Source organism: Podarcis raffonei, chromosome 6 (assembly GCF_027172205.1).
Source record: "Podarcis raffonei isolate rPodRaf1 chromosome 6, rPodRaf1.pri, whole genome shotgun sequence".
NCBI lineage: Eukaryota > Metazoa > Chordata > Lepidosauria > Squamata > Lacertidae > Podarcis > Podarcis raffonei.
Window position 1 is genome coordinate 41,618,004 of NC_070607.1, and position 15,517 is coordinate 41,633,520.

General features: G+C 43.0%; 1 protein-coding gene across 1 annotated transcript in view; it reads left to right on the forward strand.

The window, feature by feature from the left end:
- Positions 1-453: 453 nt before the first annotated feature.
- C8B (complement C8 beta chain) overlaps positions 454-15,517 on the forward strand; it is a 36,551-nt gene continuing 21,487 nt past the window's right edge. Inside the window, exons 1-4 of the mRNA XM_053392291.1 lie at positions 454-688; positions 5,286-5,442; positions 10,022-10,160; positions 13,911-14,052. Coding sequence (XP_053248266.1) covers positions 597-688; positions 5,286-5,442; positions 10,022-10,160; positions 13,911-14,052 — 530 coding nt within the window. The 5' untranslated portion in view covers positions 454-596. The remainder of the gene's footprint in view (positions 689-5,285; positions 5,443-10,021; positions 10,161-13,910; positions 14,053-15,517) is intronic.

Genomic DNA, 15,517 nt, shown 5'->3' on the forward strand with positions numbered 1-15,517 from the left:
GGTGCTTTCGAACTGCTAGGTTGGCAGGCGCTGGGACCGAGCAACGGGAGCGCACCCCGCTGCGGGGATTCGAACCGCCGACCTTTCGATCGGCAAGTCCTAGGCGCTGAGGCTACCTGAGACTAAGCACCATTAAATACAAAGAATTGTAATGTTAATCCACAAATGGGAAGCCAATTATAGGTAGAAGTTAACAGGGGTAGCAGTCCCCTGCTGTTCCTCCTTCCTCTGTAGTAAGTCCCACTGTGTGTCCAATAAGGCATGTTACACCCAGGTTACTATGCATAGAGTTCCAATTTTAAATCTCCATAACTGGCTATAGGATTGCAGCCTTAGATTTATGTAAGACAGGCCAGTAAACAGGTCCTGAGCTGTGCTTCATGTCTCCGACTTTCTCCAACAGTTTTCCAGCGGCCCAGTAGAAGGCTCTGTCCAACCAGTAAACTTTGTTAAATTTGTCGGAAGGTAGCTTATCTTTTGTTTGCCTGCTGGGAAACAGCTACTAATCTACCTTGCTCGCCCCGCTGTTTTCAAACACAGTAGCAAGCGGATTTAGTAAAGAAACATGCTATAGATTTCCCACAGTACTTTAAAACATGAGTGCAGCATCTATACTCTTTTGTTCGTGGCTGGCCAGAGTTTTCGTGATCTGTGTAAGCATAAGCTTCTTAAATTTGCATTGCTCCAGGTAAGTGAATATTGTTTTTCAAACCAATATCAGTATGGTAATGTGATAGATAGTGACGTTTAATGGTAACCACCTGTTCTGATATTTGTGTGGTACATGGAAAGTGCCTCTTGAGCTATTTCTGGATTAGTAGCAAAGTTTTACCAAAGGAGGACCATATTGAACTGAACATGTTGCAAAGTGACATGCATTTGAACAAGCCTGATCGCTTGGAGACTCCAAAGTATGTGAAATGGTGCTCTGATATTCAGTAACATCTTTCTCCCTGTGGCTGTCTTGCCTAGTCGAGTCTAAAATTTAAGATATTGGGTGGGAGTGAATATTGTATATGCCAACTTGTCACTTCCACTTTTTCACATACTCCACTTCATATGGGTGATACCTTCTGTTTCCATGCTGTCAACCACATACCTTCCAACACTTATCCAATGAAATAGGGATGTCCTATTCCATACCCTACAGCATTTCTCCCAGCACATTCTGGGATCAATCAGAAACCAGGACAGCTTCTGCAAATCCGGGACTGCCCCTGGAAAACAGGGACACTGGTCTGCAACCATTAATCCTCACCTTCCATTACAGGAGCTGTGCTGCTGTTTATAAGTTTATCCCACTGTTATTATTTAACGTTTAAAGGCCTGCAACACTAGAGCTGATTCTACGGGAAAGGTCCATGTGGCTGTAGGCCTTTAAATATCACACTGATGCCCATAGGATAAACACATGGACATGGTTCTTCCACAATGCTAGTGTAATACTTAAAGAATCTTCACTCTGGGTTTCTTAGGTACTGTCGTCTGCCCATCTCAGAGGCATGTCACTAAAGGGCCACCTTTGACTTTTTCCTGTCCTTCTCCTTTAGCAGCCAAGCGAACTCTGCATCCTTTACTACATCTCCCAGAGTTACCTTTTCCTGTACATCTACTTCTATCAGGAAGTCATCTGGAAGACGACTATAACTTCTTTCCTACTAACACCCTCTTCCGCAAAATCTTCCCTTTTTAAAAAATACACACACACACCCTAAATTCACATTTTCCACCTATTGTTTGATCATGTAATTCTGTTTCCCTACATGTTAACCTCAGGCACTTCATCCTTACTTTTAAAGCCCTCCACCTTTCCTACACTGCTGCCCCGTTGTAACTTCGTCAGACCTTCATTATGTATAATCTCTTCTCCCATCAACCCCTTTTGTCATCTTATTCTGAAGAATTGCACTCTATGCCAGGAACAGCCACCCCTCGCTACTTAGCTGCTTTTTGTTCCTAATATTAATAATAGCACTCATTTATTTTAATATGACAAAAAGTGTTAAGCAGATGTCAGGTAGGTATATTGTGTTTCACTTTCGATCAGACCTTTCAATGCCTGATTAAGTTGTAAGCAGTACAATTAAGAGAAGTATCAATTATTTACTTAACTGGGCAAGCAATTGGAATATATCATGGCGGTGTAAAATGTACACTTACGTCATGTAAATCTACTTGTTGCAAACCTGCTTCTGCTAAAAGAAATTGCTGAAGCCAGTGGCATTCCCATCTTAATTATTTGTGCATTGTTTATTTCTCTTCATCTTTCTAGAAAATAGCATTTTTCTTTGTTCTCTATTTCTGGCTTGCTGTTGTTGTTTTTCAAATTACTCCTCGAAGCAGAATTTACACCCTGCTCTGGGTGTTTAACCCACCATAATCAAGGTGGATAGAAGCTTTTATTAACTGCCAGTGAAAAATTAATTATCATTTTAATTTCTTTTGTAATTAAAGTTTGATTACGTTCCCAAAGACTTTCAGAAAATTGATTGTAGGAAGTAATAGTTGTGACAACAAGGCATGCTTATTGCTCCAGAAAATTTTATAAATAAGACTCGTGGATCTGTGTGTTAAGGATGGCAAAACACTGCCGCTCCCCGCCATGTTTTGTATTCCTTGGAAAATACAATGAGACCTATTTGAAGGTGTCTTTGAAACAGGCGCATCTTGCCTCCCTAGTCCTAAGGGAGCTCATTAAAACAGGACTGCACAATTTGCAGGCCCCCCAAGCCAAATGCTGCATCCTTCTGCCAAGCAGTTGACACTCCCCCTCCCATTTTTCCAACCCTAGAAGGCAGCAGTAGAACAGGCTTAACAATCCTTGGGACTGAATATGGCTTGGTGGACCACACAGTTTTCAGATTAGCATTAAAATACGTTATATGTCATTCTGGAAAACGGAGGAGGAGGAGGAGGAGGAAGAAGAGGGCAGCGATAAGTGTGCTAGCAAGCATAACTTGGAGGGCAGTCTTTTAGGACTCCAATTCTAAAATGCATGAGGAGACACTTAGGACTTCATGCGGAGTCTCCTAGGTTCAGAAGATCAACTTATGGAGGATGATTGAGGGGCGGGGGCACAGCTAGTGTGCAAATCCTTACTGCCTCTTCTTTTCTATATATTATTATTATTATTATTATTATTATTATTATTATTATTATTTATTATGTTTTGTTTCCGTATGTTTCTGATATAGAACATCTGAAGAGGAATACTCAACCCTGAAAATGATCACTAAATAGATTTCTTTTTTCTGGTGATATCAGGAGGTTTTCTAGTATTATTTCATGTCATTTGTGCAGTCAAAGGCTTTACCCCACATGCACACAGAGAGACTTATCAGGCTTTTATTAATAGCCTTGTCTGAGAAAAAAGGGCTTAACATTTGACTCATAATGTTTTACATGGAGGTAACAATCGTCAGTGTGTCAAATTGAAATATGAAGTATTCTCTCTGTTTCGTGGGAAACCGTTGATGGGTTGTATAATATACAAGGAAAAGAATAGATTCCTATCAGGTATTGTATTAGTTACAGAAAGTGAATTGGTTGTGTGTATATATTTGTTTTACCTTCCTCCATTTGTACTAATACATATAGATTAAAACCTATAAAATCCCTTCATATGTTAAAGAGGCAGAATGGAAACTCGGCCATTTGCGACTTCTCTGTGTCTCATCTCTGTCTCATATGCATGTCAGAGTGAAGGCATGAAAGATTCCCATAAATTATCCATGTTCAAGCTGCAGCCAGGCTATAAGGCAGGCATGGTTGACCTGTTGCCCTTCTGATGTTGCCAAACTACAATACTCATCATCCCTGATCACTGGCCATGCTGTCTGAGGGTGGTGGGAGTTGTAGGCCAGCAGCATTTGAAGGTCACAGGCTAGCCACTGATCCCCACCGACTTCCACAGTCTCAAGCATTAATACTTCTGAATACCAGTTTGATGTCATCTGCAAATTTGATGAGCATGCCCTCAAGTTGTTGATAAAGATGCTGAACAGCTATAGGCCCAGGACCATAGATGTCAGGTCTAGGGGCCCCTGGATGCCAGGGCACCCACAATTTTTATTTTTTATTTTTGCTTAGCTCTCACAACATGGGGTTCTGACACGACTTCCAGTTTCTACTAGAGACCTGATGCAACCTCCCAGAGGAGGTCAGAGGAGGTCAGAGGCCCTGCCAGGCCTCCAAACCCGATTTCCAATACAAACCGGAAGTCACATCAAAGGACTCGCAAGGCCTCAGATGTGACCTCCAAGGCCCTGCAAGGTCTTAAAAGCAATGTCAGAGGCCTCCGAATGCGACTTCCAGTAGAAACCGGAAGTCACATCAGAGGTCTTGCGAAGCCCTTCGAAACCCTGTGAGGCCTCAGAAGTGCCGCTGAGCCACCGACACAACGTGGCATCATGATGTCACGATGTCATGACGGCAGGTTACGTCATGGGCTCCACTGGGTACCCATAACCTGGGTTCCATGTCAGCACCCCTGACCAGGACAGAAAGAACCCTGTAGCGCCCTACTTGTCGTCACTTTTTTCCAGAATGATGAGGAACCATTAATGAGCATTCTTTGGGTTTGGTCAATCAACCAGCTACAAATCCACTTATCAGTTACCTAATCCAGTGAGAACCATATACTTGTGGGGGAGCAGGAAGGGTGGAGGTAGGACCACTAATTCAATACAGTGAATAAGCTCTGAATATCAAGCATCTGTGACATCATAGCAATTCAGCCAATAGCTAGGAAGGGACTTCAAAGTGGCAGGTTAAATTCAGCCTGGGCTTATTAGATTTTGTCTCACCATTTACTGAGTTTCAGTGAGCTTTGGTCAATTGGCATCACCTCAAGCTGAGATGCAACATCAACTCTGGATACTATCTACACACCCATTAGTACTGGGCACTATGTATTAGTACTGGGCACTATGTAGGTGGTATGTTGACTGTTTTCAACAATAAATGCCTCTCAGTGGTATGCTGATGGGCATGCAGTGGTCCATGCAGAGTTCTGCATCACACATCCTTAGTAATCACACAAGAATTCAATTATGTGGGATTTCGCTTGTGCAGCAATTACAATACTTGAGTTGGTTGTGCAACTTGAATTTTGCACAAGGCAGAGTGGCAAAACTGTTGTGTACTTTAATTGAACACCTCGTTTCTCTTTCTGTGAATGGGAAGTGATCTAAACTGGTGCCCAGGTGGGTGCTGGCATTAAGAAATAGGAGACAGATTGACATGCGCCCTAATGAAAAAATAGCTTTCCCTCTATTAAAATGCAGTGGAGAAAAAGACAGTTCTCTTCAACTATATGGAGCCGATACCAATGTGACCAAAGGCAGATGGCGCCGGTCTCCCAGCAATCCACCACAGCCCATCGATTGTACGCTTTCCAGCTGGTCATCATGGAGCACTTGCGATCCTTGCCAGAGGAAAAGGGTGAGTGTCTTTGTGATCTGTTTGTGTGGTATTTCAATGTATTGCAATGAGAAGCTTGCAAAGTGGCTGATTAATTCAAATCAAAATGGCTCCCTTTCAACTCCATGTCTCTATTACACATCGTTTCCTTGGGTCCTCATTTTTCAGAGCAGAGCACTGAAAAATGCCCACTTGTGCCTTGTGGGTGGCCTTTTGTGTTCTCATATCTATACATAGACATTCCACAGAGTATACAAAGCCATACTGATCTATGTGGTTCCCCCCCCCAAGAGTCCCTTCCTTAAAAGCAACAATATAAAATTTTGTTTTGAAATAAAGTTTTTTTTTAAAATGCGGATGAGAAAAGAAACTTAGTTTGTCCTCATTTCCTTTGCTCCCTTCCCTCAAGCCATTATTTATCTTGCCCCAAATTTCTTTTTCCTTCATTCACCCCTATTGCCTTTGGGCCTTTAGCTTCCATGCACTTCTAGTCTTCAGCCTGTCCCTCAAGCATACTGTCATCCCAAGAGACTGTGCTGCAATCCTTGTAAAACCAGCAACTTTCCCTTCCTTCAAAAGTTGGATTACAATCATTTTGACAAGCTCTATTCCCTAAACAGTAGGAAAGTTCATGAGCATCCAATGCCATCACACCAGCTCAGCCAACAGGTACCAGAGGTTGCACTTACACAAGCACAACATAGACACCACTTCCTCTTCCAATATTCCCAGGTGGTGTGAATCTGTAGATTAATCAGTTCAGTTCAATTTATGGGGCCCAAATACCTGGTCTGAATTTCAGACCTCATTGTACCTGTTCAGCTGCACATACCTGTTTGGTTGTCCACATTTCATAATGGTAAATTAAAAAAAAACAAAAAACAATTTATCAGCACCATGTGCTGTCTGGAGAAAGTCATGATTTAAAAATGAGCATGTCCACCACCCATTGTCTTCTCTTACTTCCAATTATTTTCAACAGAAGTATCATAATCCCAACTTCAGTATTTATTGGCAATGCAGTTTTGTATCCACTTAAACAGCCTGCTTGCAGTCCCACTGGAAAGATGGAGCAGATATGTTTTATGTTGCTCCAGTGGGTCAGTTTCCTATTCTCCCCCTTTGACAGGTTGGCAACCCACCTTTCAAATTATCTGATGTCAGGTCAATGATACCTGTCAGTCCCTTGTGCAGCATTTCACAAAAACGCCCAGCAACCAGCTGGCTGTGTGGCATTTGGGAGGGCAGCACAATGTGCTTTGCTAGCCCTTAGAGCTAACCGTAGAGCATGGAGTCAGCAAAGCACTTTGCACAGCAGTGGGGGAGCAAGCCTTTGATTGTCTTTCTTGTATAGAAAGTGACTGGGGAGTTGCCACACTTTACTAGCTATGCTAGAGCACTCCTGATGTAGAGCCCATTTGTGTGGAGCGCCCTCAATATCCTTGCTTTTGGCTGGGAGATTATGGCCCACAGCCGCTCATTTTTCATCCTTGAGCATTTTCCACCTACAAAGTGTCTTCAGACTAAGGCTTTGATTGTTACAGACATTAGTGGTAAGATTCCCATTATCTTCAAAAGTGCCGTATAATATCATCTTGTCACCATGCTAAGGCTACTCGTTTTTTGAGTAGTCATTCTTTGGCCTTGCTCAAAGCCACAGCTTACATATGATTATTTATCATCATTACTTTTGTTATTGGAATAGCAGCTGAAAGCCCTATTGTATTAGATGCTAAGAAAAGTGGATATAGCAAACCGAGGATAGCGCAGATAATATTGAACTTGTAACTGAGAAGGTTTTATTGCATGCTGGCTGTTGCATCTAGAGGTATAGAGCTTATCGGCACTCTAGCATATGACTGAAAGTACACAAAAGCCAGTAAAAGTTTGAGGCCTTTCTCCCATGACATCTTTCACAGCATCACAATGAAACTGACAGCACTGGTGATACATTGCATATGGGCCTCCTAGTCACCCTGTCAAGAATGAACAGGGGCAGCATAGGTTAAAGCCCACAGCAAATATGAAATCATAGAAAAGAGTTGCATGAGCACATCTGATCTCTGAAATGTGCCCTAATGGCATGACAAGGCAGGACGGAAGATACGTGTATCTGGTACTAAGCAAACCCCAGAGATTTCCACAGACCTGCTCACTTAGTGTTTCTGGATGGAGGATTTTGGAGGGTGTTAGAGGTAATGAAAATTGGGACCCTGTCAGGCACTTAGTATCTAGTTTTGGGCAGGATTGGACCTTTGCTAGCATGAAGGGCTTCTGGAGACCATGGCAGAAGGTGAGGATGCTGGGAACATTTTTTAAAAAGTAGAGTGGTCCCAAGGAGAGGAAACCACCTGCAGTTTGGTGGAGCATGAGAGGTGAGTTCATGGTTGGCAGAAGAGCAGGCAGATAAGCAGAAAGGCAGGAGTCATCCACCAAGAGCAGAGGACCAATTCAGCGACATCAGCTGATCCAAAAACTGCTGCAGTTCCTAGAGGAGATGTCAGTACCTGGAAGTCTCTTAGCCAGATCTGGCTTCTTCAGGGGTCCTTTCTCCTAATTCCTCAATTGCCAATCCAGGGGCAAAGGGGAATGTGAAGGCAAGAGAGTGATGCCTGCGGTGACAGGACTTGCCAGCATGCTACTTCAGAGCATTAAATTAGAGCCTTGACTTTCCACCCCGATCCTCTCATCGAAGCAATGCTCCCAGCTGCAGGGTACATGAATTCTGTGTGAATCCTATCAACAGTGATGATCTACTTGACCCCATCCTATCCCTGGCCAGCTTTGCTTATGGGCTAAGAGCTTAAGTGGCCTGCAGCCTGCATGGTTTTGTCTGATACAAGAAGGAACATGTAGAAAACTGGCCTTTAATCAGAATTAGACCTCTCAGAATCAATGCTGTGGTGAAGAAGAAGAAGAAGAAGAAGAAGAAGAAGAAGAAGAAGAAGAAGAAGAAGAAGAAGTTTTTATTTATATCCCACCCTCCCTGGCCAAAGCCGGGCTCACAGCAGCTAACAACAGTAAAATTAGCACAATTTACATAAAATCACAGTCAATTAATTAAAATACATTCTAAAATCAATTCAGAATCAAATTAATGGCAACCATTGGGCTAGAGTTCTATGAGGATTACAGATGGAGAGAGGGGGTCAGACTGTGCCTTGGCCAAAGGTCGGTGGAACAGCTCCGTCTTGCAGGCCTTGCAGAAAGATGTCAAGTCCCGCAGGGACTGTCTTACGACAGAGCGTTCCACCAGATTGGGGCCATGGCTGAAAAAGCCCTGGCTCTGGTTGAGGCCAATCTAACCTCCCTGTGGCCAGGGATCTCCAAGATGTTTTTATTTGAAGACCGTTAGATCCTCCATGGGACATACCACGAGAGACGGTCCCATAGGTACGAGGGTCCTAGGCCGTATAGGGCTTTAAAGGTTAAAACCAGCACCTTAAACCTGATCCTATACTCCACCGGGAGCCAGTGCAGCAGGTATAGCACCGGGTGAATGTGATCCCGCGGTGAGGACCCCACAAGGAGTCTCGCCGCGGCATTCTGCACCTGCTGGAGTTTCTGGGTCAGTCTCAAGGGCAGCCCCACGTAGAATACTCGTTAAAAAGGGAATAAAAGTTTTTCCCAACTTCGGAACAACAACAGAACAGCAGTCAGACAGGTCTTCCTGGGGAAGGAGTTTCACAGCCAGGCCACCAAAGTGTCCCAAATCACTATTTTTGTCCCTACCTCTGAAGGTGCAAGGACGGGGGGTGGGTAATGTAGAAGTCAGGGGAAACCATTCCCTCAAACAGCAAAATGGGTAGCTATCTGCCAATCAGTATGGCAACAAAAAGAGAACATTCTGCATACTTAGAGCAGTACTAGTGTAGTCTTCCCCTCAACCCACAAAGGAGGTACATCCCACACATATATTAGAGATTGCATGCACTGCTAAGAAGGTGCAAGACTTCATTCTGCCTGGCGACATCTCTCTGCCATCCTAATCACTATAGAACACACATAATCATGGGAGATCTAGCCCTGAGAACTCCTTATTTGAACATAGCCCTTAATAAAAACCAGCAAAAACAAAAATCCACAACATACACACATCCCTGGCTGTCATTCTGAAAGCAACTTGGAAACATATGTTCTATACATTTGCTTGGGCATTAACAGGATATTAATGTGTATATATGACATAAGATGAGCCTACTGGATCAGGCCTAGCATCCTATTCTCACAGTGGCCGGCCAGTGTTAAACCGCTTGCACTATGTTGTGATATAAATTTTAACACTAGTACTTTATTTTTACCTTCTCTTTTGTAAATTGATTTGTGGATTGATTGTTTTGATAGTTGGTATATATTGGGAACTGGGCTCTGCTTTGATTCTGAGATCATTTAAACAAGGATGGTTTAGTAATATATATATATATATATATATATAATGCCATCAGATGCCTTCTTCTTAACCACAGAGATGGAATAGGAAGAAATCCGATATTTGCCATTGATGCTTGGTGCTGCCACTAGCAGAGATCTAGGGATATCTGGGATACATGCCTTTTTTAATTTAGGAGACCTGGAATTCATAATCTCTATTCTGTTACAGTACAGATTTGTCCATGTGGAACGGCCTTCTCAGTTTGGCGGTGACCCGTGTGATTACTCTGACAAAGAAACTGAAGACTGCGTTACAAACAGACCTTGCAGGAATACAGTTAGATGTGAAGGCTTTGTGTGTGCCACAGGTTAGTGAATAAGAAGTGGTTTTCCTAAATTTGAAGCCAGTGGCTAAGCCCCCATGTATTGAATTGTATTTGAACTTAATAGAGTGAATGAAAATTTGAACTTAATAGAGTGAATGAAATCATACTCATGGCAGACCTTTTAAAGTGTAGAGTAATAGTTCACATTGTTTGATTTGTCGCAACTGAAATTTGATATGGTTTGCATTATTAAACAGACATAATTATAAAACCAGCAAGAAGAATGGGACAACAAGGAACAACAACGGCCTGGTTTGCGCATCATTTTAAACCACAGTTAAACTAAACTATGGTTTATATTGTGTGCTGGTGAATGATGCAAAACAGTGGGCGATTCACTTCTCACGAGCAACTTCTGCTGTTGCACTGCTGGGAATCAGGCCAGAGTCTGGGTCCGACACTACATCCCAATCTGGGTTTGCTGCTTTCCCAACAAACCATGAATTGAAACTGTAATGGCTTTAGGGGTTGCTTGTGCGTAAGTTACCGCCGCTCTGGGCTAGGTTGCCTGGTTAAACCGTTTCTCTCTGGACAGCCATCCATTCCGTGGCTGTTTAGTCGCTAGCAGAATCCGTCAGTGGGCGTTTCTTGAACCTCTTCCAGCAAAGAAGTTCTTTGACGCCAAGTCGCCGCCTACTTTCCCTGCGCGGAAGTCTTCTGCGCAGGGTGGGTGTGGGCAGCGGAGGACCTGTGCTCTCCTCGCTGGTTTCCTGCGAAGAGTCCTGGAGCCTCCTCTCTGCTTCCCCCATCGGCCCCCCTCTATCCCTGGTGTTGCGCTAATTTTCTTCCCCAGCCGGAGACCTGCCTCTCTCCCTGCTTGGCCCCTCTCCAGCATCGCTGTGGAGCCTCGCCTCCTCCTCTAGTTCCGATGGCAGTTCCCTGACAGAAACCAAGGGTTGTTATTGGCTGACCAATTGTGGTTTGTTGGGAGAAAACCATCTACAATCCTGAGTTCAGACTAAGTCAGACCATGGACTGTTTCCTGGCAGCACATATACAGTAGAGCACGAGTGGGGAAGGAGTGAAGTGCCTGTAACGTCAACAGTGTACACCAGCATACTGCATGCTCATATTTAATCCATAGTTTAAACAGTTCCACTCTGCCAGGTGCAGTGCTTGTGCAGACGGAATGTCCATGTTCCTACACAATGCACAATGTTCAATTCCACCCGCTGTGTGCCCCTGGTGGTGTCATGTTTCAGAAATCATAAATGATATGCTCTCTGTTAGCTTTATCATAACAAAATTTATTTGTTCCCGGCTCCCTTTCTAGGTTCATTTTAAGAGGTCCATACAGATCAAAATGAAGCTCACGTGCTTTCTCTCATGTCTGCTGTTAAAATTTATTGGATTACATTATGCCCAAGCCTGCTTGGTAATCACGCCTGCGTGTGCATTTTCCAGCAGTATACATGGCAGGGTGCTGGAGGTATAGATGCTCTAGACAGGCTGCAAAGAATTTCAGATCTGTTCTGGGTTATAAACTGCAGCAAGAAAAATAAGAAAACTGCCTTCCCAAGCTCTTCTAATGACTCATATTATACACAGCTAGAATTTCAAAATATTGCAGTCGTATTTTTTTAAAAAAAAGATACTGCAGCAACAATCATCAACATTCGTAATATATTAAGAATTACTCCTCATCAGCTTTCTCCTCAAACTTCACTATAAAACAAAAAAATGAGGATTTATTAGACACAGCAGTGCTGTCTCAATTTCTGCAGCCAGGAAACTCCAGGTTGCTGTTTGCTTGTTTTTTATGCAATGGCAACATTTGGAATTCCTACAGAAATTGTACTTTTTTTGTGTGGTTGCAGCAAGTGATGAAAGGATGCAGGAAGCATTAAGTTGGTAATGCAAATGGGATGCCATGGGAAAGAGACTTTGCATTAGGCTATATGCAACGTTGGCAGATTCTGCTTTCATAGCAAGCAGGCGGTCCCAGTTTTCAAGAAGTTTAGGGCAGGGTCTTATTCAAGCCAAGAAAGCAGTGGAAGCAGAACCAGAAGCACTTTGGGGGTCAAGGAGAAGGGGGAAAGGCAGGAAGTTGGCACAGGAATAAGAGTTATGGCAGGGCAGATAGGAGGTTTTGAAAACATAGACTCAAGAGTGCCATAAGTAGGATTTGCAGTACAAATTTGCTTAGACTCAGTTTTATGGATGAGGAATCCTTAGGTGGTGGACATATTTATATACTACTAGTGCTAATAATAATGATAATTTATTTATATGCCACCCATCGAACTGGGTTACCCCAGCCAATCTAGGCAGCTTTCAATAGATTAAAATACAGCAGTAAAAATCACTAGTATGTAACTCATCCTATTGTAGTTTTGGGGAATAGAGAACAGGGATATAAACCCAAGGTTAAAGCCATTGCACTGTATTTACCCACTTCTATAGATCCAGGTTTAGTATTCAAACATGGCCCATCAACTGCTGCTTCTCAGCATAGGACATTGAGTTCAGGCTGTTCAGTTTCTCAACTTTCTGCAGACAGTGGCCTCATTCAAATATAATGATGAACTGTTATTTTTCAAAACATAAATGAGACAGTGCAAGCCTTGGGTTTGAGTGGCCACCTTCCAGTCTCTTCTTTTGCACAAGTACAGTGAGGAGATTGGAAGATTTCACCTCCATCTCCAACTGACCACAGTTTAATGTTACATCCGAATCCTAAACTGTAGCTAATCTGAACTAAGGTGTATGTACACCAGTCAGCGTCATAAAGTGAGGTTTGCATTCAGCAAAGCATAGTTAAAACTATCCACAGTTTGTCCAGCTTATGACATAACACTCATCGGCCGTTAATTAAAAAGTGGAAGTGAAAGCTTCCCATTTTCCTCCAGGACTGACCTAAGCCATCTTGTTGTCTGAAGCACATAGCAACATGCTCCACACACCCTTTTCATGTACAGAAACTAACTAGCAGTTAAGTCTTGCTCTAACACATACAATGTGATAGCATCTGTCTGTATGTATATCTCTGTGCACCTGATGACAGCAGGCTTTTTTAGGCATATTGCACACATATTTCTAATCTCCAATGGAGGGGAGTTGTTGAGGAACAGAGGCCTCAGGAGGAATTGAAAGGGACCACTGCAACCTCCTCTAGCATCTGCACCTGAGATAATTCCCTTACTCTGCCTAGCGGTAGGCTGGCAGTGCTTCTCATGGCAGCGCAAAGCAGAACAGGGAAGGTATGAGCCTGAGGTTTGCACAGGAACATTGATGTAACAGTAAACCATAGTTTATTATTACATCCAAACAAAGCCAGTACGAGCATGCTTTCAAGCATTTCAGCGCAATTCTAAAGTACAGAAACATTGCCTTTTCAAAACAATGATCCTCAATACTCAGTACATTCTATATTTCAACCAGATTGCTAGGTTATACATTGGCTGCATGTTGCAATTACAGTTGTACCATATTTCTCAAGTTCTTTCTGCTAGTGACGACTTTTCGCCTAAGAAATGCAATACAATTTGCCGCTAATTTAAGTTCAAAATAATATTACAAAAATGTTTATGCAGACTCATCCTAATCAATTAAATGTGCCTGGTTATTAAACCCGAATTTGTAAAGGAGCAGATAAGCCAAGCGCTTTCCCTGAAATAAATTGATAATTGCATCTTCACATTTTCAGAGGTCGGGGCAAAGCATTGCACTGATTGAGCTAAAGGGAAATATCAGATTAACAATTAATTAGTGTGTTCCCACTCTGTGTTGTAGGGAGATGCATTAATCGGAGGCTGCTTTGCAATGGAGATGATGACTGTGGGGATCAGTCAGATGAAAGAAATTGTAAGAAAGTATATAAAAAGTGCAGCCAGGAGATGGAACAATACTGGGGAATACAAATGCTAGCAAGTGGGTAAGCAGTTCCATTATATTTCCAGAAACAGGACTGATGCCAAATGGAACAATTTGCAGTTCTACCTTTAGAATTGAGGTGGGAACCGTTTTTTTCAGCTTGAGGGTCACATTCAATTCTGGGCAATCTTCCCCAGAGCTATGTGCCAGTGGTGGGTGGGACCAGAGGTAAAAGTAGGCAGAGCAACAAATGTAAATTTTACCTTTATTCAGCAGGCTAGTTACTGCACCCACCCAGCCCTACCCTACATTCAGACCACCATGAGGAATTAACAGAGTTCAAGGAAACATTCCAAAAACACTCAAGGAGGGTGTGAAACTAGGCTGGTGAGGCTGTGGCCTGGGAAGAGATGAGGTAATCAGGGAGGGGAAATGACTTTGGGGATTCTCAAGGGCCAGATAAATAGGCCTAGAAGTCCACATTTGGCTCAGGGGCCTGGCTGAGATTTCACATTCCTGCTATCAATAAAGAGCTATCAATAAATTCTATGACTGCTTAGAGAAAAGGGGGGTTTTGAGACACATTCTCATACTTCCTAGAAAAGTAGCCATGTTACTCTGTTGCAGCAGAATTTTACAACAGGTGTTAGAAACTTCATATAGTTTAGCTACATCTGAACCTTCATCAACTCATGGGAAGAATCTACTTTTCCTCCACCTGCTCATTACCCAGGCAAGGGGACAGCTTTTAAATAAAACATGGAACCAAAAGAATTACAGCAAGCTTAGATACTATTTTAATAGCTCAACTTAACATGGTTGTTCTAGCTGAACCACTACTTCAGAAAAAGGTCTGACCAGAGTAAAAACAGAACAAAGCTTATATTGTAGCTCAAACACAGCATACAAAGAGTTATAAAACATTGAAACATTCCTAAACATCCTTCTACAAACATTCCTGTCCCTATCTGTTCCTTGGAACCTCTCAAGGAGATGCCGGATTTCTTCACCCCGATGCTATCTCAAAGCAGAAGTAGCAGAACATCCTGAGTGACCATTTGTGCTACTTTCAGGGTCAGATAGGAAAGGAGTTTATCGCAAGAGTCATAAAATGCAGGCACACCAAAACAGGACTAATACATTCTAGCCAAAGGTCCAATACAATATTGGAACGGTTTTAAAATAAAAAAATTCTATACCCTGGGTGTCCCAAACCCCTGGCCTACCTGTTGGCAAGTCAGTATGTCAAGTTCCCAGTCCAGGGTCAGTCCACATGCCCAAAGTCCCACAGAGATCCTGGAGCATCAACATGGGCAGTTACTTGAGCAGACACAGCACCTCAATGATTGCAGCATCTGGGCTTAACGAGGCAAATGACCCTCACCTGTTCTGAGTCTACTCCAGCTGAAGAATCACATAGCGAGCTCCACCTGGCCAGCTAAGGAGATGGGCTGTGGGTTATTGCCTGCCCCAGCCTCCAAGACAGATTCTGCTGCTGCTCCTTACACCTCAGAGCCTGCTGTGGA